This window comes from Cryptomeria japonica, chromosome 10 (assembly GCF_030272615.1).
Source record: "Cryptomeria japonica chromosome 10, Sugi_1.0, whole genome shotgun sequence".
Taxonomy (NCBI): domain Eukaryota; kingdom Viridiplantae; phylum Streptophyta; class Pinopsida; order Cupressales; family Cupressaceae; genus Cryptomeria; species Cryptomeria japonica.
This window is the reverse complement of record NC_081414.1, coordinates 494,835,810-494,859,169: the sequence shown is the minus strand read 5'-3', so window position 1 is coordinate 494,859,169 and position 23,360 is coordinate 494,835,810. Positions and strand designations below refer to the sequence as shown.

The 23,360-nt window shown below is 40.0% G+C and overlaps 1 protein-coding gene across 6 annotated transcripts in view; it reads left to right on the top strand.

Annotated features, from left to right (window-relative positions):
- The window catches only part of LOC131039366 (uncharacterized), a 336,970-nt gene that overhangs the window by 143,873 nt on the left and 169,737 nt on the right, over window positions 1–23,360 (top strand). For all 6 annotated transcript variants that reach the window (XM_057972093.2, XM_057972095.2, XM_057972092.2 and 3 more), the window contains exons 11-16: window positions 18,305–18,389; window positions 18,526–18,783; window positions 18,952–19,046; window positions 19,187–19,229; window positions 20,394–20,551; window positions 20,789–20,899. In XM_057972093.2, coding sequence (XP_057828076.1) covers window positions 18,305–18,389; window positions 18,526–18,783; window positions 18,952–19,046; window positions 19,187–19,229; window positions 20,394–20,551; window positions 20,789–20,899 — 750 coding nt within the window. The remainder of the gene's footprint in view (window positions 1–18,304; window positions 18,390–18,525; window positions 18,784–18,951; window positions 19,047–19,186; window positions 19,230–20,393; window positions 20,552–20,788; window positions 20,900–23,360) is intronic.

Here is a 23,360-nt window from a genome sequence, read left to right as displayed (position 1 = left end):
AATATAATAATTATAATATAATTATATTATGTTATAATATAATTATATTATCTCATAACTAATAATATAATAATTATATTATCAATATAATCACAAGCTTTTATGTAGGCCTGTGGATTCCGATCACAGCTACAATAAAATCAACACTCCCTCTTAGCTAGGGAGGAATCCTATTTGACGTCTTCTGGTTCATCCTCTTGACGCTATCTTCAACACTCCCTCTTAGCTAGGGAGGAAATCCTTCTATCCTTCAATAAGTAATAACACCTTATAGTAAACACAATAGCTCCATTTATTGTGTGAGAGAAAGATATCACCTCACCGTGATATCAGAGGTTATGGCATATCCACGAATATCACGTCACATGATATCCACCATAAGCACATAATGTAATATCCACCATTATGGCTTGTCCATAGATATCACGTCTCATGATATCTACCATTATGGCATTTAAGGATATTACTTCATGGCATGTCCACGAATATTACGTCACATAATATCCACCATGAATATCTCTTTATGTAATATCTACCATCATGGCATGGTCAATCAATATTGCCAGATCCTCACCTTACAATAATGATCAAAAGTACAAGTGTTCATCATTATGAGATTGTCACCTCTCAATAATGTTCACAGGGGCTCAACAAGCACTGAACCAATGAAGTCATGGAGTCACACACATGACATCCACCATGAACCATATCGAAGGGTGGAGATAAGGACTTTCACCTCAAGTCTCTCTCAAAGAGAAATGTATTAGCAAATCACAAAAGATCACAATTGTGGAGCCTCCCTCTCAATTAGAGCTTCATTTTTCCATATCTTCAAGCTTGTCTCAAAGGTTTGCATCACCCTTGGTGAATCCCAAGCCCACTAAGTATCCATCCATCCAAGGATATCACATGGAACTCTATCTCGTGAATCATAGATTCCTCTAACTGCTACAATTTCTTGATCACTAGAGAAACCATCTCGACATGGTTGTAATGTCCCCATTCTGGATTTACCTCCATGAAGTCTTGAGATATCAATTTATCAATTTTCAATTTAAAGTGAGCGTTGTAATGTTTTAATAAACATAACTTTATCACAATTGAATACATTTCATTATAATTTTGACCTAAAATTTTGAGAATAGTTTGGAGAATAAAACTTATCTTAATAAATTCCCCTTGATTTGTGCTAATCATAAATATGATAATATCTCTCCTCAAAATTCGATCATAAATGTGGCTATGTCTTCTCTAGCTTGTTGCTCTATAACATTGTATCATATATTCTTCCCTTCACAACATTAACATTCTTCATAAATCCATATTTTAATCTTCGTAAGTCTACACTTATATCTTGTCATACTCTTTTCTCAAACCTTTGGGTTTGTTACTATTTATTAATCACAACTTTCCATTAAACAACAGCTTCTTAAGAAGCTAGCTACCTTAACTAATGCAAACATCTCCTTAATATGATCACCATGTAATATATAATTCCTTGCATTTGAACTTTCGCTATGAACAACAGACCATCTCTATGTTGTCCTTCCTTGTATAATGTTAATCGCTGCCCTTTGCACATTATAGTTCATATACCTATTCAATCATCAATAAGATGTTTTCATCAACCTCCCATATTTCATATTCGTTATCCTTCCTATGATAGTTCCGCGCACTTAAGAATGATCGCTTCCTTGTATCTCCGATGTTTATCTCTCTCCCGTGACTGATATAGAGAATACGAAACTCCATGTTATTTCACTTACGATAGTCTTTCGTCCGTACTTATTGCAAATCCATTATGAATGATGGGCGCTGGAAATCTCTGGTATGGGTGTAGGACAATCCGCAGTTTCATATATCGAAGTAACAATTCATGGATTACATTTTGTGGTTCTTTGATTATCGAGGTGGAGATATGTATTGAATGGGCTTCTTATGCATGGCGTCTTTCTTCATAAAACATCCCTGCAATTTCTCCTCTATTCTACTACTTCGAGCGCTGCATACAAACTTCCTTAAGCGCACCAAATACAGATAAGATTAAGAAGAAGATAATCCTCCAAGGTCGAAGCTCATGCCAATGATCCACCAAGGGAATGTGTATGTCGTAATTCCTTGTATGCAGTCTTTAGGATGTAAAACTGATTTCTTATAATTTCAATTGTAAAAGACTTCTTCCATCAAAACTTATACTCCAAAAATGCCTTCCCTATTCCCAAGAACATTGAATGTCCCATTCAAACTATTGTTGTTGAGGAAGAGAGCTTCGAGCTTTGGCAGCATTCTGATGTTGAGGAAGAGAACTTCGAGCTTTGGCAACATTCTGAAGGCTGGAGGAATGGAGCCACAGGTTCAACTCTCTTAACCTTGCTCTGATACCATGTTAAAGTCCCAGGTATTACCTTTTTTTTTTTAATTTTTTTTTATTATTATTATTATCTTCCTTTTTCAATGAGGTCACACATCTCATAATATATATGCAAGAGGCGCCCTTTCACCAAGGGACACCATACTTTATTATAATATTAAATAATTAAATATTAATAATTATATATATATATATTAATATAATATTAATATATTATTAATAATTATAACTATAATTATATTATCACAATTAATAATATAATAATTATAATATAATTATATTATCTGATAACTAATAATATAATAATTATATTATCAATATAATCACAAGCTTTTATGTAGGCCTGTGGATTCCGACCACAGCGACAATAAAATCAACAGCCTGAACCCACGAACTGGGTTTGCATCCTCGAACCCGCTCCCGACCCGAAATTGGTAACTTAGGTCAGCACCCTAGGATTTTAACTCTAGTTCTATGTTTTCAGGTCTGATCTTCAATTGCTAATCACTCCCTCCTTCAACTTTGAATATCAATCTCTTTTGAGCCCAAATTTAAAAAAATGTAGGGCATAGATTGTGTATGCCTTTGCACCAAGTGTCTAGGGCGGGATTTAGAGGATTGCTTGCATAGCTTGAGGTGAGCGGATTTGTATAATGGCGTTGCACAACTCTCTAGCTTGGGCGTATTTAAGACCTTCGATTGCACAAACATGGGCACATTTTGATATTGTGCTTGCACAAATAGACCTTGGGCACACATGAGGTGTGTGCATACACAAAAAGATGCTGAGCGCATATGAGGTAGGTGCATACACAGAGATGCTGAGTGCATTTGGCAGGTAGTTTTGCACAAAATACAAGTGTAGGGGCCCTTGAAGCAACACTTAGACAACTCTTGAATGATGATTTGCATCATGAGGTTGGCTTTAAGGGGTAGACTTGCATAAACTAAGCACATTCCTCATAGTGACATGCATAACTTAATGCAAGGGCGGAAATTAGAGGGTGGCTTGCACAGTCTTAACCAAACGAAATTTCATCATCCTTTCTCTTGAGCACATCTTGACCCCTTGTATGCACAGTGTTGTGAACAAACTTGATTAATTGCAAGGTGAGCAGGGGTGGGAGGGTTTGTTCAATACCCAGGCAAATTTCATACTGGTATCTTGCTAGGTTGCACCTTGAGGGATTCACTGCACAAAGATCTTCCTTAAGCATTTGGGGTATGTGCATGCACAAAGTTAATGGGTTTGAGGGGTGCATGTGCACAATGTTGTGCATGAATTCATGCATTTGGGTGCATGTACATGGTGAAGGGGGTTGACTCTTGACTTAGTCAATTTTCATACTTTTCCCCACCTAGATCTTACATAGAGGCAAACTTGAAGTTACCGATTCTAAGGCATTGTGCTTACAATTCCTGACAAAATTATAAGAAAACTTACCACTTCTCGCTCTTATATCCATTCCTAAGAACAAACCCTATACACCCTGACAACTATGACCAAATTGACAATATTTTACAAATCTTGACAACATTTTGCACATTGGACAACATTGACAACTTTTAGCAATTTTGACAAGATTTTACAACTTCACCTTCACTTCTTAGCTCAGACATTTGTTCATGAATTCCGGACTTGACCTCACTAAAGATAAGATCTTGCAATCTTAAGACATACTAAAGGTTGCTCAACACCCTTGACCCGGACCATCAAGACAAACTCTTCTCTCAAGCAGAGGTTAAAGACTACGACCATTGCCAAGCTAAAGACGATTCAAACAAAACACCTATGCTAACAAGCAAAAAGTGGGGTTCCCTATTTGTAATGGGGCGATGTGTGAAAATGTCACAATAGTTATTAGTTACTTGAGTGCAAGAAACATGTGAATAGATATTTCCCTTTGCAGAGCAAAATTTGGAAGATATTTAGCTGGCCCAATTGCAATTTATTTTTTTAGTTATTGTGTCAAAATAAGTGTCTCGTGGGATAATATGAAAAAAAGTAGGATTTGAAGGCCCTTCAAAATGTGTTCTATGTAGCAATAGTAAATAAATTGCTGCTCATTTTTTTCTTTTGGTGCTTTTAGTCCTTGGGTATTTAGGGGCAATGGTGGTAGTAGTGGAATTGGCCTATTACTTATGCTACTTGATTATTTGAACTATGGTCAAGGTTTGGCTGACCTCTTGCTTTGGTTTCTTTCCCTTTGGTTGCTTGGGATCTTGGTCTCATTTTTATTCTATGGTAGGTCTAGTTATAATAGAATCGTCAGGGTTTTGAGGGGCAATTAGAGTCTCATTGAGCAAGTTTGGCACAGGATCATGGATGGTCAAAGAAACTATTGCAGCCAAACATTGTAATTAGATCCTCTCTCCTTTTGATTCTCATCTTTCAAGATGCATAGAGCTATTTTCTTTAGCAACTTCCTAGGTTTAGTCTTGCTCTAGTACATAGGCTTCTAGGAAGGTGAATAGGACTAGCAAGTTATTCTCCTCCCTCATCAAATGTTATCAAAATCAATACCAATGGTGCTTCTTGGGGGAACCTAGGTGGTGTTGGCATTGGAGGGGTTGGCTGTGCTAGTGATGGGATAGCTCTTTTCTTTTTTCCTTTGCTATGGGGATTGGCACCAACAATTTGTTGGAAGCTTAGGCTATTCTTATGACCCTTGAGAAAGCTTTTGAGTTGGGTTTGGAGAAGTTTATTTGCGAGACAACCTCCATGATCTTGATTTCTGTTTATGACAAAGCAAACATATAGGAGCCATCTTGGAGGTTGTCTTCTCTTGTTTGTAAATTTATACCCTAGGTATGTTAATCAGATTTATATAATTGATTATGCCCTAGATTGTAATCAGATTTGCAGTATTTTAATAAGCCAACATTCAGTAAAATCAGAAATAAAAACAGTAGACAAACAAGCATACCCTGGGAAAACCTCCAAGGAGGAAAAACCCAGCATGAAAGACCCACAGGTCAGATTATATATTCTCCTCTAAATCATAAGTACAATACTTAGCTTGAATCTGATCTTCACATATCAGATCTGTCCCTTTGCATGCTTCAAAACTGCATCAAAATACACTATGTCCTCTTGGACAATTTTGCACAAGTCTGGATAAGTTCGCACCCTTCCTTGAAAATTCGCACCTTAGCAGCAGAGCTAAATTCGCTTTTGCTTGAGATTGATTTGATGATTTTGACTTGAGAAATGTCCTTTATTTATATGCACTTTTAACCTTTATTTCAAGTCGGCCTCCTTTAGGTTTTGGCGCCAAATTTATTATGGCGTGAGTGTTTTAGGATAGCGTGAGAGATAGGGCTGGGCCTAGACTTGGGGTCACGTTACCCTTTAGAGCCCAGACCTAAAAGGGTTCGGATGTTGCCTCAAGGCAATCCAAACCCTATAAAGCCCTAGTTATAAACAACATTGTTGAGTAGATATTGTGCCTCACTCATAATTTTGAGGTTCTCTTTTGTTCATATCCCTAGGGAGTGGAATGCTATTGTGGATTGCCTTGTGAAATGGGCTTTAAAGGACAATCATAATTGGCATGTTTCTAAGATGGGGTTTTTGCCTTCTAATAATAATAAATCTTCTGAACTTCTATAGCCTTTTCAAAATGGTCAGGCTTGACCTCTTCACTTTTTGTCTCTTTGGATGAAGGTACTTGTGTCTTCTTCTTCTTGGATATTTCTCTTGAAAGATTCTATTGGCTTTAGAATTTTATTCTTCGTTTAGGTTCAGTTTGGTAGCAGGGCGATCATCTGGAAATCTGAATCGCAGCCTTGGCTGGATATTCAAGTGCGTGGAAGACATTCACAAGTTGCCTTTTTCATACAATCTGCCAGAATAAACCTAGGAGGGTGTACAAACTAAAAATAGATGCCTCCATTACTGAGATATGACTTGGGTATGATTGCAGATCCGGGTATGTGTTGCATGCATTGTTTGTAAACTTCTGAATAATTGCAACATCAAATATTATTTTAACAAGTGCCAAAATTTATCATTCCAATGATAATATTCAAGGATTTACAGTTCCATTGGGAAAATTCAAACAAAATCATAAATTCCGTCAAAAATTTAGATGGATATTTCAGTGGTATCAGACCCACCAATCTTGCCAGCTTGTGGGGTGACAGTGGGGCATGCCAGATAAAATCATTGCACGTGGAATAGATAACATTTCTTAGTGGGAATCAGTTGCATGTAGTTTTAAATTGATTCTATGAACCCTCGAGATATTATACCAGGCTCAAAGAAGAACAAGTAGAAGAAGTAGAAGAACAGGATCCCTAGACTGTTACAAGCAACATGGCAGAACAAAGAAATGAAGGTGGAAATGATCAGCCTAGCACATAGGATGTATTGCATCAGTTTGGTCAACAACAACAACAGATGATGCAAACCTTTATGCAATCACAACAACAACTTTTGAATGCAATTGGTAATTTGAGGATCCAACAACTACATGTAAGGAATCAAGACGGTGAGGGTAGCGAGATAGGCCGTGAAAACCCTGTTGGAGCAGCCATCTGATGCTGTTATTACAGCAAACGCAAGGTTTGATTGGCCTTTTTGTCCTACCTTTTTGCCAAGAAGAAATGAAGAGGAAGAAGGTCCTTAGGAAGAGGTTGAAGAAACACATATTACGGATGATGTCATGGCTGCTTATGATGATTATATGGCACTTCTAGATCAAGTTAGGGGATTAATAAATCGGAATCAGTTTATGAATCAGTGAAAAGATAAGGCCGAAATCAGATTGGAAAGCCAAGACAGAGGGCCTAGAAGGAAAACTAGACAAGGCACTCAACCTAAGGAATACTAGGAGGCCTTGTGTAAGGTTCCTTTACTGACCTTTGATGGAAACGGCAAGACAAGTGCCAGATCATGGGTTCATAAATTAGATACATTCTTATCACTTAAACCCATAGAGGAGGATAAGGCTATACGGTTTGCCACAGTGCATCTGGAGGGAGTAGCTTATGACTGGTGGCACCATGAATTAGTGTCACAGGATCATGCCATGATATATTCCCCTGAGGAATTCGTCAATAGGCTGATTGCTCTCGCTTTGATCAGAAAGGTGTAGAGGTTTATTACCATGACTTGGCTCAACTTAAGTAGGATGGACATGTAGAATCATATATTAATGAGTTCCAAAAGATTGCTGTCATGGTTCCAGATATGACAGAGAAAAGAGTGACTATACTGTTTGTGGAAGGCTTGAGTGATAGATTAAGGGGATTGGTCAAGGCACATAAGCCTAATATGTTGTATGAAGCCATTGGGTTAGCTCTTGACCTTGAGACTACACCTTTTCAACCACAAAAGAAAAGTTTCAGCCCATGGAAACCAAATAAAAAGGGCTTTAATCAACAAAAGTACACACCACCAAAAGTTGATCAAGGGTCTAAGAATGAACTAAGGAGAAAGAAGTTATACTTCTCTTGTAAGGAACCATGAGAGGCTGGACACCATTGCCTTGGGAAAGGCAAAGCACATTTGATTGAGGCTATATTTGATGATGAGGAACAAGGAGAGCTAGAGGCTAATGCTAGAGACAATAGTGATCATGAGGATCAACCACCATAGGTAGAATTGGAGGATACTGCAGCCAAAGATGCTCCGCACAGTGTCATTGCTACTTTATTAGGAGTTCCCAAAAGTCGCCCTTTTCGATTGAGAGGTGTCTTTAAGGGTCAATAGGTGGTTTGCTTTGTATACAGTGGAGCCACACATAATTTTATCGATGAAGGTCTAGTGGTGAAGCGTGGGCTACATGTTGAGGATTTTCTAGAATACAGTGTGACTGTTGCAGATGGATTTCAGTTGAGCTGCACCAGGGTTGTAACCCAACTTATCATTCAATTGGGAGATTACACCTTAATAGATGATTTCTATGTTGTTGGTCTTGGAAATATTGATGCTGACTTGGGACCTCAGTCACTTGAGCGATATGTACAGGACTTTCGCAACTTGAATTTATGGTTGACAGCAAGAAGACTGTGCTTAAGGCTATGTTTGATGGTGGTACTCGAGTGGTTTTAGCCAGGAGGATGGAGGCTCTATTCAGGCATGGTGATGTGGATTGGCGGTTCAGTGTTTTGTCTCTTCTAAGCCTTCCTCCAACAATGAGCCACAGTATCATGTTGATATCTAGACAGTGTTGGATAAGCATAGTGTGGTATTTGGAGACATTTCCCCAGGTCGTCCCCTTGATCGTGGGCTTGAGCTTGTCATTGAGCTTGAGGAGGGCGCCAAACTTGTAATTGCTATGCCCTACTGTCACCTACGCCATTTTAAGGAAGAAATTGAGAAGACAATCAAGGAGCTACTAAGTATGGGACACATTCGACACAGTTCCAATCCCTTTCCTTCGTCAGTTGTTTTGGTAAAAGAGAAAGATGGCACTATGCGCATGTGCATAGATTATGGAGCCCTGAACAAGAAGACAATAAAGAACAAATATTGCATTCCCAGGATCGATGAGTTGATTGATGAGTTGCATGGGGCTGTGTTCTTTTCTAAGATTCATCTTCGTTCAAGCTATCACCAGATTTGTGTTCGGGATGAAGATGTACACAAGACTGCGTTTCGCTGCCATTACAGACACTTTGAGTTCCTAGTCATGCCATTCGGACTCACCAATGCACCGACGACATTCCAATCTTGTATGAACCACACCTTTCGAGAGCAGTTGCGCAAGTTTGTACTAGTTTTCTTTGATGACATTGATATACAGTAGGACATGGAATGATCATCTTCAACACTTGGATGTGGTGTTGAGCATTGTGGAGGCTCAGTCATTGTATGCAACGACCTCCAAATTTGAGTTTGGAATGACCGAGATTCTTTACCTCGGGCATATGATTGGAGCAGATGGTGTTAAGGTACATTAGGAGAAGATACAAGCTATTTTGGATTGGCCGCCTCCTATGAATATTTTAGAGTTGAGAGGCTTTTTGGGCCTTTGTTGCTATTACAGGAGGTTTGTGAAGGGCTTCTCATATTTGGCATCTTTTCTTATAGACCTCACAAAAAGGGGAGCATTCCATAGGTCCGTTGATGCACATGTGACCTTTAACAAGCTCAAGGAGGTCATGAGTTCATGTCCAGTCTTGGCGCTACCTGACTTTACGCAGCCTTTTGTTGTAGAGTGTGACGCATCGGGACAGGGAATTGGAGTAGTCTTGATGCAGAATAGACATCCTATTGCATTTGAGAGCAAGAAACTTAGGGATGCAAAAAGGTTGTACGCCACTTATGATAAGAAGATGCTAGCCATCATGCACGCGCCAACAAAATTCAAACAATATCTAGTGGGTACAAAATTCGTGGTTAGGACTGATCACAACATCCTTAAATATTTTCTGGAGTAGAAATACCTTAATGAACGACAAAAAAAGTGGGTAAGTAAGATCCAGGCATATGATTTTGATGTGGAATATGTTAAGGGTAAAAAGAATATTGTTGTTGATGGTCTATCTAGGAAACCTACTCTCTGCTCTCTGATTGAGATTTCAGCTGTCTGGAAATCTCAATTACTGGTAGAATATTCTGTTGTCATTTTATGACGCCCTTGGTCCATCAGTGAGAACCGATCGGAGATATGTTCCCTGGACCAACGTTGCCCAGTTGATCAAGGAGAAAAGCAATGAAATCATGGTTTGAAGTGTTGCCTTGTCGGAAATTCCTTGGCCCTCTCTTTCTCTTCCTGAAACTCCGGAACCTCGAGGTTCTGAGTTTCTTTGCCTTGGCCTCTTTCTTTCCTCCCCCGGAACTCCGAAACCCCCAGGTTCCGAAGTTCCCTTGTCCTCTACCCCGGAACTCTGGAACCCCCAGGTTTCGAAGCTCCCTAGTCCGCAACCCCGGAACTCCCGAACCCCTAGGTTCCGAAGTTCCCTTGTCTTCTCCCTCGAAACTCCGGAACCCCCAGGTTCCGAGGTTCCCCTGTCTTCTCCCCCGGAACTCCGGAACCCCTAGGTTCCGAAGTTCCCTTGTCTTCCCCCCCGGAACTTCGGAACCCCCAGGTTCTGAAGTTCCCTAGTCCTCAACCCCGGGACTCCAGAACCCCCAGGTTCCGAAGTTCCTTGTCCAACTTCGGAGACCCCGGTCTCCGAAGTTCCCCTTCTCTCTTTCCCCCTTTCCCTCTCTAGCTCGGGACTTCGGAACCCCGAGGTTTTGAAGTTCCTTTGAGCAGTTCCTCGGAACTCCGGAACCCCCGAGGTTCCGAAGTTCCTTTCCCTTTTGCCTTCTCTCCCTAGTTCCTCCGGAACTTTGGACCCCCGAGGTTCCGAAGTTCCTTGCTCCTTCCCTTGTCTTCCTCAGTCTCCTGGCGACACTTCCTGATGGCGTGATTGACACTCAAAACTTTAAATGCTCCGACAGTTTTGGTGACTTATGCACTTTTTTTGTGGAGCCACAGGGGTGCATTTAATGCTTTTGGCAGGATTTCCATCAAGGGAGGTACGGGGCCATGCTGGGTGACTTATGTCATGCCTGACTTTGGAAGGTCAGTCAATCCACCTTCTCAAGATTGCTCTTTGTGGGTATGGCTAGGTTGCTTGCATGTAGAAGTCAAGTGCATGCACTTCCCTGCACTTCCAGACTGACATGCAGGGGTCATGATCACCATTGTAACCCATTTTTCTATATAAGGCTGTTAAGCCTCATTGTAAAGGGTTCTCTCCCTGCTGCCTTGAGCTTTCTTATGCTCTTCTCTTCTCTTGAAGACTTGTAATCTTTGCATTTCTGCAACTGTAAGATTTGCGTTTGGCCTTATGATTAATTGAAGAGCACTATTCTTGCCTTCTTTCAACCTATGTATGTTGTGTATGCTTTCTTACCTTCATCATAGGTGCATCTTGTGGCTCTTTCTCTTCATATATGTTGTGTTAACTGGTTTTCTGAGTGTGACTTGTGGGAATCCTTCTCCCCTCTTGGCATTCAGTGGATTCTAACCTTCATCTATGCATTGGGGTTACTCATATAACTGAAAGTTGTGCATCTTCAGGGTGTTTCAGTTAATTACTTGTGTCATTTAGGTAGGGAGAGGAACTATCTCTTCTTGGTGCATCACCTCCTTTTATTTCAAGCAATTTCTCTCTTCTCTTTTCCTTTGCAAGTTGTTAGGGTAGGCTTAGGAATCAGCTTTGAAATGTTGAGTTGGTTCAACACCTGCACCTAGATAGAGAAGGAAGCCGGCCTTCTCCGGAGATTCAACCCCCTTGCGCAAGGTCCCACACTTCGGGGTTGTTTCCATGTTTCACAAGGTTGCTGAGTTGATAGCTCAGCAAGGGTGCAAGCTTTTGTGATAACAGTTTTTGGCACGCCCGGTGGGACTTATTCAATTCACATGCTAAGGATTTAGTGCTATTCTTAATGTTTTGGCCTTTAGAGGCAGTCATCTCTCAAGCACTTGGCGACTCTGCTCAAGGACTTGTTCATGCTCACACAAAGTTCATAACTCTGGGACCCCGGAATCCCCAGGTTCCCAGGTCTTCGTAACTCTACTTTCTCTGGACCCCCGGAACCCCCAGGTTCCGAAGTTAGTGAAGCCATCTTACTCCGGAATCCCGGAACCCCCAGGTTCCAAGGTGCTTAGGTTCGGAATCTCGGATATCCGAGCTCCCAAGGTGCCGAAGCAGTCACATTGCGCAACTCCGGACCTCCGAGCTCCCGAGGGCAGTTGCAGATTTCATGCCCAGAATTCATACAAGGGCATCTTCTAGGGGCAATTTCCAATTCATAGAGCTTCCATCTGCAGGCTCTAGGAGGAGGAGAGGTAGACCTTCATTATCACCAGTCAGGGGTGACGAGGTTGTAAACACTCCATATCCAAGGTCTCGTTCTACTCCTCCATTTACAAGACCTTTTCTATCAAGGGCTCCCACCACTCATATCAATAGACCATTGTTTCACATGGCAAGAAATCAAGTCTTTGTTACCTTCAATGGGGGAGTCCCCTTGTTTTGACTCAATGGAATGACATACCAGTGGCTGCGTTGAAGAGTATACCATACTTCACTGGTGAAACAGCTACTACACCCATTGAGCACATCCAAGACATTGCAAACATCTGCTCCGTCCATAACATCACTCAGGACGATGTTGCTGTCAGACTCTTGGCCACATCTTTGAAAGGCAAAGCCTTGTAGTGGTATAGAGGGCTGCCGTCTAGCTCCATTCACAATTGGGACGAATTGGGGGAGAAATTGTGCAACCATTTTGAAGACAAAAGTGATCACCTATCACTTGTAGAGCAATTGACTACAATCAAGAGGGCACCCCACGAATTCATGGGAGACTTCAACTTCAGATTCCATAAGACATGGAATAGGATTCCTGCTCTAGTGAAGCCATCCCCAAATCATGCCTTCTTGTATTATCTTAGAGCTCTCAACAGCGATATAGCTGTCATGGTACAATCGATGGGTGGAGCCTCCCTACTGGGTGCATATGACATAGCCATAAGAGTAGAAAATTGTTTGATCCAGACTGGGAAGATAGCTCCAAGGCCTCCAATGCCTCTCTTCCCAGAAGCTCCTACTCAACAACAAACCTTGGCTCCTATTCCCATGGCACCTGCAAGTCAACCATCCATGCCATCTGCATCCTCGAATGAGCTCCATGAGGTCAAGGCTCTATTATAAAACTTTGGCAATGAATTGGTGGCACTAAAAAGACAACAAACTCAGTATAACAGAGCTTACCAAGCACAAGGTCAGAATTATCAGCAAAACAGGCCACCCTTTCAAGGGCAAAACCAATGGAGCAATGCCAAGCCTTTGAATAGTGTGAACCCCACAAACGCAAGCAACTCAAAGGCGATAGTTCCAATGCAAGATAACCTTGCCCAAGAGCAAGATTGGTGTCAACCATGTAATCAGCTACACAACCAAGGTGTATGTCAAAATGGAGGGTTTGCCCAAACCTTAGTAGTGCAAGATGAGCCGACCACTTCTGGCCAACAATATGACCCTAATCAGTCCAGTGTTGGTCCCCAAGCTCACTTACAAGGGGATTCTACCTTTGTCAATTGGCAGGAGGCGGAATTTTGTGGTTTGAACCACACAAATGGTGAGTCCATGCTGCAGTATGCGAGGTCAAAGAAGAGAGCTATGGAGGCTACTTCACCTTCAACATCAGTCCAAGCTCCAACACCCAATGTAACCATCCATGATACAAGCCAAAGTACCGTGCAAGGGAACAAGAGGCACGAAGAGGTCCATGTCGTCCAAAGAGCAAAAGTGGACCTTGTAGCCTCAAAGGGGCCTCTAAAACCAACTAGTATCCCTTTCAACATAGTTGATCAGATGAAGAAGGCCAACCTCAACGTCACTATGTGGGAGGCCCTTTCAATCCCATCTCAAAGGGATTTGCTTAAGGAGGCACTGAAGGAGGTCAATCAGTCAGGTGAGGAGGCAGCAGTTAGAGAAAAGGTAGGCTCCACCAGCTTGGTGCAACCCAAGGAGGAGGAAGATTCAAACAAGATCAGCAAGCCTCCCCCTTTTTATCTCTCCTTAATCATAGGAGACAACTTGGTTCACAACTGCATGATAGATTCAGGAGCTAGTAGCTCGGTCATGCCTAAGAAGGTAGCTGATCTTCTTGGCATAGAATATGAACCCGTGACCAAAGGGGTGGTCCAGTTAGATGGCACTTCTATTAAAATAGTAGGGGTGGTAAAAAATCTAAAGTTAAGCTTGCATGCATGCCCTGGTTGCATTGTCTTGCAAGACGTATCAATCATCGACCTCCCTGCCTTCTTTGCCATCTGCCTGTCTAGAGACTTCACCGCCAAGATAGGTGGGTACTTGTCTTCTGATTGGTCCCACATGTTATTTCGAACAAGGTATGGTACCAAGGTCACCATAGGGGCAGAGCCCATTGCCCAAAACCACATTGAGCCCTACACCCCTAGCCCTGTAAACATGAATTGCTCTTTGCATGAAGAGGGGGAGGAGTGTGATATCCGTGAGCCTGCTACTCTCTTGCAAGAGGTTCCTGATCGCTTGCTGGATGAATGGGCTAATGCTTTTCAGTTTGATCCATTAGTTGAGACTGAAGAGACCGGGCTTCGCACCTATTGTATCCATGAAGAGGATACCCCTATCCCTAACCTCATCAAGACACAAGGAGATTCAGAGGGGTTATGGAGTATGTTTTTTGATGGTTCAAGAAACAAGAATGGTGCAGGCGCCGGTGTAATGCTTGTTTCTCCTGAGCAGGAGAAATATTTCTTCTCTTTTAGGCTTCAATTTGGTTGCACTAACAATGTCGCTGAGTATGAAGCCTTGATCCAAGGTCTCCAACTTGCACAAAGCAGAAAGATCATATCTCTGCAAGTATTTGGAGATAGCGAGTTGGTTGTTAATCACATCCGAGCCCAAAGTGTAGCAAAAAATGACCTACTCAAATCATACAAACACAGGGTTTGGGACTTGATTGAAGGATTCGAGGCCTTCAATATCCAGAGCATTCCTAGGGGTCAGAACAAGCATGCTGATAGGCTTGCAGCAGTTGGTGCTCAGTTCGACATACCAACCCATGTTGCACGAGAGGAAGAGCAACACATCAGACTTGTTGTGAGGCCTGCTATTCCGGACAATCAAGTGAATTGGCAAGTGTTTGAAAGCAATCAGCAGATTGTCAACTTCTTGCAAAATGAAGCAGAGTTTTCTGCTAAAAATCAGTCCAAGCTGCAAGACCAGTATGGAGATCAAATCATGCAGCTCAACTCCAACAAGTTGCCAAAAGGTCTAGTTACCTTGGAGAGCATTTTCAACTCGGATGATCAGTTGAAAAAGAAGATGAACCTGGCTGCAAAGAGGGGTGATTACAAGCCAGTCGTTGTTGCTGAGGGTAGGTCCTTGAACTTGGGCAAGGTGTGTTCCTCAACCGAGCAAGAGGCCTTCGTTGAGCTTTGCCAACAATATGATGACATAGTTGCTTGGACCTATGAAGACTTGAAGGGTTTTGATCCTAGTTTAGCCCAACATACCATAGAACTAAACTCGGACGAAAATCCAGTAAGACAAAAGCAAAGGCCAATAAATCCCAAAATTGAACCACTAATGAGGAAGGAGTTGACCAAGCTCATAAAAGCCAATATCATCTTCCCTATCAAGCATTCCTCCTGGGTGGCCAACCTTGTCCCTGTAAGGAAGAAGAAAGGGGAGATCAGACTATGTGTAGACTTTAGGGATCTCAATAGAGCCTCCCTTAAAGATCACTATCCCCTTCCCTCTATGGAGATCAGACTATGTGTGGCTTAAGGGTGGGTGTTGGTGTTGAAAATAAGCCACACTCAGACCGACGATGGACTGGTCCAAGAGGGGCCAATAGCTCAGTGGTAGAGTACTCCAGTAGTGTATGGAAGGTCCTAGGTTCGACTCTTAACTGGTCCATGTCTCAACATGCTCTATCATTTTTGGATTTGGCCTTTGATGACAACAAGGTTTCTCGGGCTAAGGATATGATGCAAAGTTGTCAGGTTATTCTCAAGGCACTTAAAGATAACCTCCAACATGCCCAAAACCTGCAGAAAATGCATGCAGACAGGCATCAAGTTGAGAGGACATTCGATATTGGGGACTTAGTTTTCTTGCGCCTACAACCATACAAGCAGTTTACATTGAAGAAAAGTGGTGCAGAAAAACTCAAGCTGCGCTTCTATGGACCCTATAGTATAGTGAGGAGAATTGGAGAGGTTGCATATGAATTGGAGCTTCTAGAAGGCAGCAAAATCCATAATGCTTTCCATGTTTCATGCCTCAAGAAGGCATTGGGCCAACATACAACTTCATCTCCAGAATTGCCACCTCTTGATGAAGAAGGGAATTTGGTTTTAGTTCCTTACAGTATTGTTGATATGAGGGAGTGAAAGTTGAGGAACAGGATGATCCATGAATATCTGGTCTGATGGAGAGACTTACCGGTTGAGGATGCAACTTGGGAAGGAGAACAGATTCTGTAGCATCCCAATATGCAATTGCTAGAGGACGAGCAATCCCAGGAAGGGAGGACTGTAATGTTCCCTTCTGACTAGAGCTCCATCATGATTAATTTCGCTAGCCTTATTTATTCCCGGAGGCAAGAGAAAAATAAAATTATAAGAGACTAAAGTTATTGATTAAATATGGAATAAAGCCAAAGTATAGATTATAATTTATCCATATTTAATTAATAAGTTGGCCACTTTAATGTTGACATAGGGGTGTCTAACTTTATTTGCGCGGTTTATTTATTTTAAGCCCAAGTTAAAATGTAATTATGTCATTGGGCCATTTGATTTCACTTAGGCGATTTAACTATCTCAAGCCTAAGCCAAGACATTATAATATAGGCGACTAAACTATCTTAGGCGACTTAAGTTGGAAGGAATAACATTTAATTATGAATGAGTCGATGGAGGGAAAGAAAAATGGCAAATCGTGGAGCTTGAATTCATTCACGACTTCATTTATTATTTCTCTTTCTACTCTGAGCATCGATCCTTGAAGAAAATCATCCAGGAGGAAACCCCTGGAGGCTGGATGTTTTGGATGATACTCCAGGACATCTGTTGATGGATTCATTGCTAGTTGGGTGAAATCGCAGCACTCTTATTGCAGCTTTAGATACACAGAAGAATTCGCAGAGGATTTGTCATTTAGCTGGGCAATCACATTTAGGTTCCATATTCAGTTTGGTAGCAGGGCGATCATCTGGAATCTGAATTGCAGCCTTGGCTGGAGATTGAAGTGCATGGAAGACATTCACAGGTTGCCTTATTCATACAAACTACCGGAATAAACCTAGGAGGGCATACAGACTGGAAATCGCTGCCTCCATTACTGAGATATGACTTGGGTATGATTGCAGATCCGGGTATATGTTGCATGCATTGTTTGTAAACTTTTGAATAATTGCAACATCAAATGTTATTGTAATAAGTGCCAAAATTTACCATTCCAATAATAATATTCAAGGACTTACAGTTCCATTGGGAAGATTCTGTTGTCTTCATCTATTGCAAGTTCTTATTGTTGCATGCACAAGAATATTCAAGATATGAAATAAACACCAATCGTACATCCAAACAAAATCATAAATTTCATCAAAAATTCAGAAGGATGGATATTTCAGAATAAGCAAATTTAGATTGAATTCAATATAATAAAATTTGTATATTTTACATGCTTAAAAAATTAGAATGATTTAAAAATTTATATGCTTGGAAAAAAGGAAAAATTGTTCAAATCCCCTAAAAAATTCTTTCAATTTGCTTAAGAATACTCCAATGCTGCTGCTGTGTGTTCAACATGGCTGAATAGGGCTTATAAGTCAGAGGTCCATATTTTTTGTGTTTTTTTCTGTATATTTGGCATGTTTTAGTTGTGGTGAAGTCAAAGGCTCAGACTTGCTAGGGACCTGGTGAATACTTTACAAAAAACTCACGGATTTTTGTCAAAAACTTGGTGGAAAACTTTGCAAGTTAAACTCACAAAAACTTGGCATAGGTAATTTTTGGTGAGCACTTAGCGACTTGTGGAGTACTTGTTGAACCTGTGAACTATGGTAATGCTTACGCAGCTGCACCAAGAAATCCACATAACCAAATTTTCGAGGTTACCATCAGGTGCCTTACATCCATACCGTGGGCGTGAATGCTCTCGCACCTATGCATCAATACAATCTTGCTTTTCTTGCATTTACAAAATCATTTTTTTCAGTTGAGCTGCTTCTCCACGCACAAGATATGTGCCTGGTTAAAGAGATTTGTCAAACATCTGCATTACCCATGTAAGGAATTGTTCTAGCTTTCTATATTTGGAGAATAGTTAGACATATGGATTTGGTCAAAAAATTTGGTAAATACTAAATACTTCTATTCTATATCCTTTTGTTTTTACTTGTTTTCAGTTTTCCTTTTTGTTCAGGTTCTTGGAGCGGAAGTATCTGCAATGGGTTTGAGAGGGCCATGGATTACTAAATCTTATCTTGAAATGATTATGGAAAGCAAAGGTAGTGCTTGTATGGGACACCACTTGGATTATGTTCTTATTTAGTAATTAAGAGAGATTTTTTATCTCCTAGTTTTGGTTATTCAATTGCTACCTTTGGATGTAATGCTGGAATTGATAATTTTTCTTCATTGTAGGCGTTCCACGTTTAAGTACACCTCCACTTCCATCATCAATCGCAGGGAGCTCGTCTGCAGTCTCTGTGAGTGCTCCAGAAAAGGTCATCATTTCTCCTCAGCCTATTCGATTAAGGCCAATAGCTTCTCATAAGATCTCAGACATGGCAGAGCCTTGGACCAGATCTCCAACAAAATCTGAGATGGATCCTGTGGTTGCATCATGGCATGTTGCTACTGCATTAGGGGCCGTGGAATATTCAGAAAAAGAGTTTGCAGGTCTGAGAATTTGTCCATCTCTTTCTGAAATTAACTCATAATAAAAGAAATGAAGGATAAAGTCTAGATGATTCCACTTTGTGAGATGAGATTGTTCGTGGATTTGGAAATTGGCATTTTTCTATAGTCATTACACCATCTTAGGCTTCTCTCATGAAACACTTGCAGATTCTTCTGCTTTCAGGGATGCTATCCAGCTGGTACCCATGCCTGATTCATATGACTTGGACAGGGGATTACTTCTTGGTGTGCAAGCAGTTCAGGCAAGTGAACAAATTGATTTCCTAGATAGTTAAGTGAAAAGCCTATTGACGTCATATTTGATAATATTCCATTTTTTTTTTTGAAAATTATAAGTATTTTGTTCTTATAACTTGCCCTATTCTTTTGGGTTTTTCCACAGACCTTACTTGATGCCAAGGGCCTTCCTGTGATTGTAGGCATCGGTAATGTGCTGATTCTTCGCTGATTCCTTTTTGTATGCTATGATAACATAGGATGGATATGGCACTTTTAGAACATTCTGTTGATGATATTAAAATTTTCTAGTTGATATGCATACATGCAATTTCTTTGCTCAAATTTTAAGTTTGAAAATATTTTTCATAGTTGGAGAAATTTCATACTAATACATTCAAATTATTAAAAAACAGATATAATGGTGAGAGATCCTAGGTAATCATTCAAGAACAGACTGTATTATGGAAATCATTTAATGCCATAGTATAAGCATCACAAGTTATTTTTTGGAATTATGAAATGTTAACTGCCCTCATAGGGGAAATAAATATATAGTATGAATACAGTGCAGATGTCCCAATAAAGGTAAGTATATAATCACTTGTTAAAAAGACAATGAATTCTACACATGGTGATCGCATATGAATCTTATGATGAGCTTAGTCTTATGGTCATAACTATCCATTTTCTTTTTAATTTTGTAATTATTGGTAATAATCTACTATAAGTATATTAGTATACTAAAGAAAGTTTTTCGAGGAAGAATTAAAATTACTAAGAGATGACAATGAAATTGTAGCAGAGGTCTATAATATAAAGTAAGGTAAGCACAAGAAGATAAAGGAGTACAATCAAAGGCTTGAACTTTTGGTGAAATTAGAAAAGGAACCACCAGATAGACTTAAGAAAAAACGGTTTATCGAACAAAGAACTCTAGTGTACAAAATGTTTGGATATTCTGATTATTTCAGTATCAGAGACTTATCATATCCAGCTTTCTTTGATTGTTTTGTATAGTTATTCGATACTTTACCAATACGTTTAAGACAACTTTACCTGTGAACTTAGATTTCATGTTCCATTGAATTCAGACTCAACTGTATACTGAGGACTTACATTTTGGAATTAGCCACCTTAAGGGATGCTCTATCTGAACTGGGATGTGAACTCACTGATTGATCCCCTTGAAACACATTCTATTTAATGCCAATTTCAAAGATTTTTCCCATGAAGTAGTTTCACAGGGGCAGTAGATGATTTTCAGTAACAATATTCTTATGCAATCATTTGGCTTCACAGTGATCGTTTTTCCAATTTAGAATATTCCAGTTATGTCATGACAAGCTTGCATATTAAATGAGATTTTGCAGGAGGACCAAGTGGATCAGGCAAAACAAGTTTGGCTCATAAGATGGCAAACATTGTTGGTTGTGAGGTGATTTCCCTTGAGAGTTATTATAAAACAGATCAAATCAAGGATTTCAAGTTTGATGACTTTAGCTCCCTCGATTTATCTCTTCTTCTGAAGGTATGATTCATTCACAATTGATTAAAGAATTTCTATGGTTCTGGGCTTTAATCAGCATGCTTATAGCTTATAGCATCTTACATTTGTAAAATTATTTTATTTGAAAGGCCATTTTTTTTTCTTGGTTGTGTTTTTAATAGTGAATTTTGTGCATTAGTTTGCAGATATTCACCTATATTGCATAATTATGATTTACGTTTGTTACATTTAAACTTTTCCTGGACTAACCATCTGCAGAATATACAAGATATAAGAACTCGGCGGACTGCCAGAATTCCTTTGTTTGATTTTGAGAAATGCATGCGCAGTGGCTTTAGGAACCTCGAAGTTTCAGAGGACTGTGGCGTGGTATGTTTAAATATTTTCGTGGAATTCATTTAAATATGTTTTTGCAATATAAGCAAAGTTTCCCTAATAATTTGGGTATGGAGGCCAAGAATTGTTGATAATTTGTTATTGTAAACATAAAATCTTTTTGGATCATTACAAAGTTATAGTTTAACTCTATTGATCTGTATCAGAACACTTTTGCATGTTTTGTAAATTCTCTGATTGAGTAATCTCTTTGAGTGTATCCATGGCTACAATTTATCTGAATGTGGATGGCTTTATCTGTGTGTGTGTGTGTATACACACACACACGTATATACTAGGCATGGTAGTGTATTGAGGATATAGTAGGCCGAGTTCATTCAGAATATGCCATTCTAAATAAATTATTGATTAATGTGTGCTTATTGGTGCAGGAGCACCCAAGGCACCATCAGGCCTCTATGAGGCAAATTATGAAGTTTTTGTGTTTTGATGGATAAAGGTTGTAAATAAGGTCTTTTAAGACCATATGTGGTGTAATAAGGTCATTTGAGACCATTGGATGTTAGGTCAAGTCCTATTAGGGTCATACTGTTAATATTGCTTAAAAATTGTCAAATTGTCAAAAGTTGTCGTTTTGTGAGAAATAGGTCTCAATGGGTCAAAATTGATGTTTAATGGTATGTAAGGGTTTTTTGGATCTATTTGGACTTATCTAAGTGACTTTGAGTCATGGTTTGGTCTAGGATCAAGTTTTAGACAAAAGTTGCTCATATTGTCAAAAACTGTCAAAAGCAACTTTTTGTGTTTGAGAAGGTAATTAGGTGTTTGTTAGTCATGTTGGTTCAAAAGGTGGTTATATCAGTTGGGATGATGTCAAAATGCTTTAAATATACCTCCCCTTGGTCGAGGCATGGTTGTTGGTGCTTTGTATGTTGGAAATTCAATCAATAAACTCTGATTTCTGCATTTTCTCACGTTTTTCTACAGAACTGTCAATTTGTACGGAGTTGTACGGATACCCATGATCTGCACGTGACATTTTTGGAAAGTGGGGAGAGTTACCTTTCATTTGGCTTTGGTTTGGTGTCATTTCATTGAGTTTTGAGTGAGATATTGAATTTTTTGTAAAAACAGTCCAAAAACCCTCCTTACCTAGGGCTTGGACACAAAAATTGTAATAACTCCCATTTCCACTGTGGGAAAATTCTGATTTTTGATGGAATGTTATTTTTTGTATGTACTTTCATATTCCTTTGGTTGCAGGGCAGAATGAGGAGTTTGGGTGGAGATATTTGATGCCCTAGGCCTGGCATCTGTATGTGACAGGCCATGAAAGTGACTTAAGGCTGCAATAAGTGGAACAGCAGAAGAAATTGACCCATTGGATGCCTAAATATGATGGAAAGGGACTTTTAGAGGCTGAATACAAGTGTTGGTGCCCTGAGTTGAGTGTTGGAGTGGTCAATGTTGTGTAACCTTGTGTGGAAGGCCAATTTGGAAGCCTAAAATCATGACAGTCTTAGGACAGTCATATAAGACCTTTGTGAAACCTGTCAAAAGTCTTTTGTGTCACTTTGTTTTGTAGAAACTGATCTTTCTTGATGTCCTTGAAGTCTTTCCAAGTGGCTAATACGCTGGTTGAGTGTAAACTTCCATTGGGAAGGCCCTAATCCTAGTAGCCCGGGTAGGTGCAAGACTTCACTTTCTTGTCTTTCAAGCTTTGTCAAATTAAGTTAAGTTGTTTTTGGGGCATTATAAGCATCCCAATCATGTCCAAGCCATTGGTTTCACAAAATGAAGGGGTTAAGGCTTTGCTGCCCCAAGTAATGCATTTTCTTGTCAATTAGGAGCCCGGGTGTAACAAGGGTTGAAGACTAGAAGACCCTACTGAACTCTTAGAGTTGTGATAAGTGGTTTGGACCTTCCTTGTGCCTCTGCATCACTTACCTATGCTATCCTGAGCTTTAATACTGTGGGAGTAATATAGAAAGTTGACATCTTTTTTATTTGGGGAAGATGGGAGAACTGACCCTTATTCCACCATCTTCAAAAATCATAAAAGAAAGGGTGTTTTATCCATCTGCTCCATCAAAGTTCAGAAGGAGGATGAAAAGGTGTCTAACACTGCTTCCCCACCTTTGATTTTCACATGGCAAATAAAGGGTGGTTAATCCTTATTCCACTACATTCAATCAATTACTAATGGAAGAAACAACAGTTGAGTTTTCTCTTGTTTAACTCGAAATTTCATGTGGGAAAGTGAAGGACTGTTTTTATCCCAATAATCATTGAAATATTAGATTTCTTTTTGGAAGTACCTTGTGAGAGCTGTCTCATATGATATGTGCGGTTTCTGTTTAGTGTTGATTGAGTTTGATAATTTCGAGTTTTGTGCCTTAAAGATAAGAGAAGGGAAAGAAGACAGGTCTCGGTTCTTTGACTTATAAGTCATAACTGAAAGCTATGATTGATGTTAAAATATTTCATTTAGAAA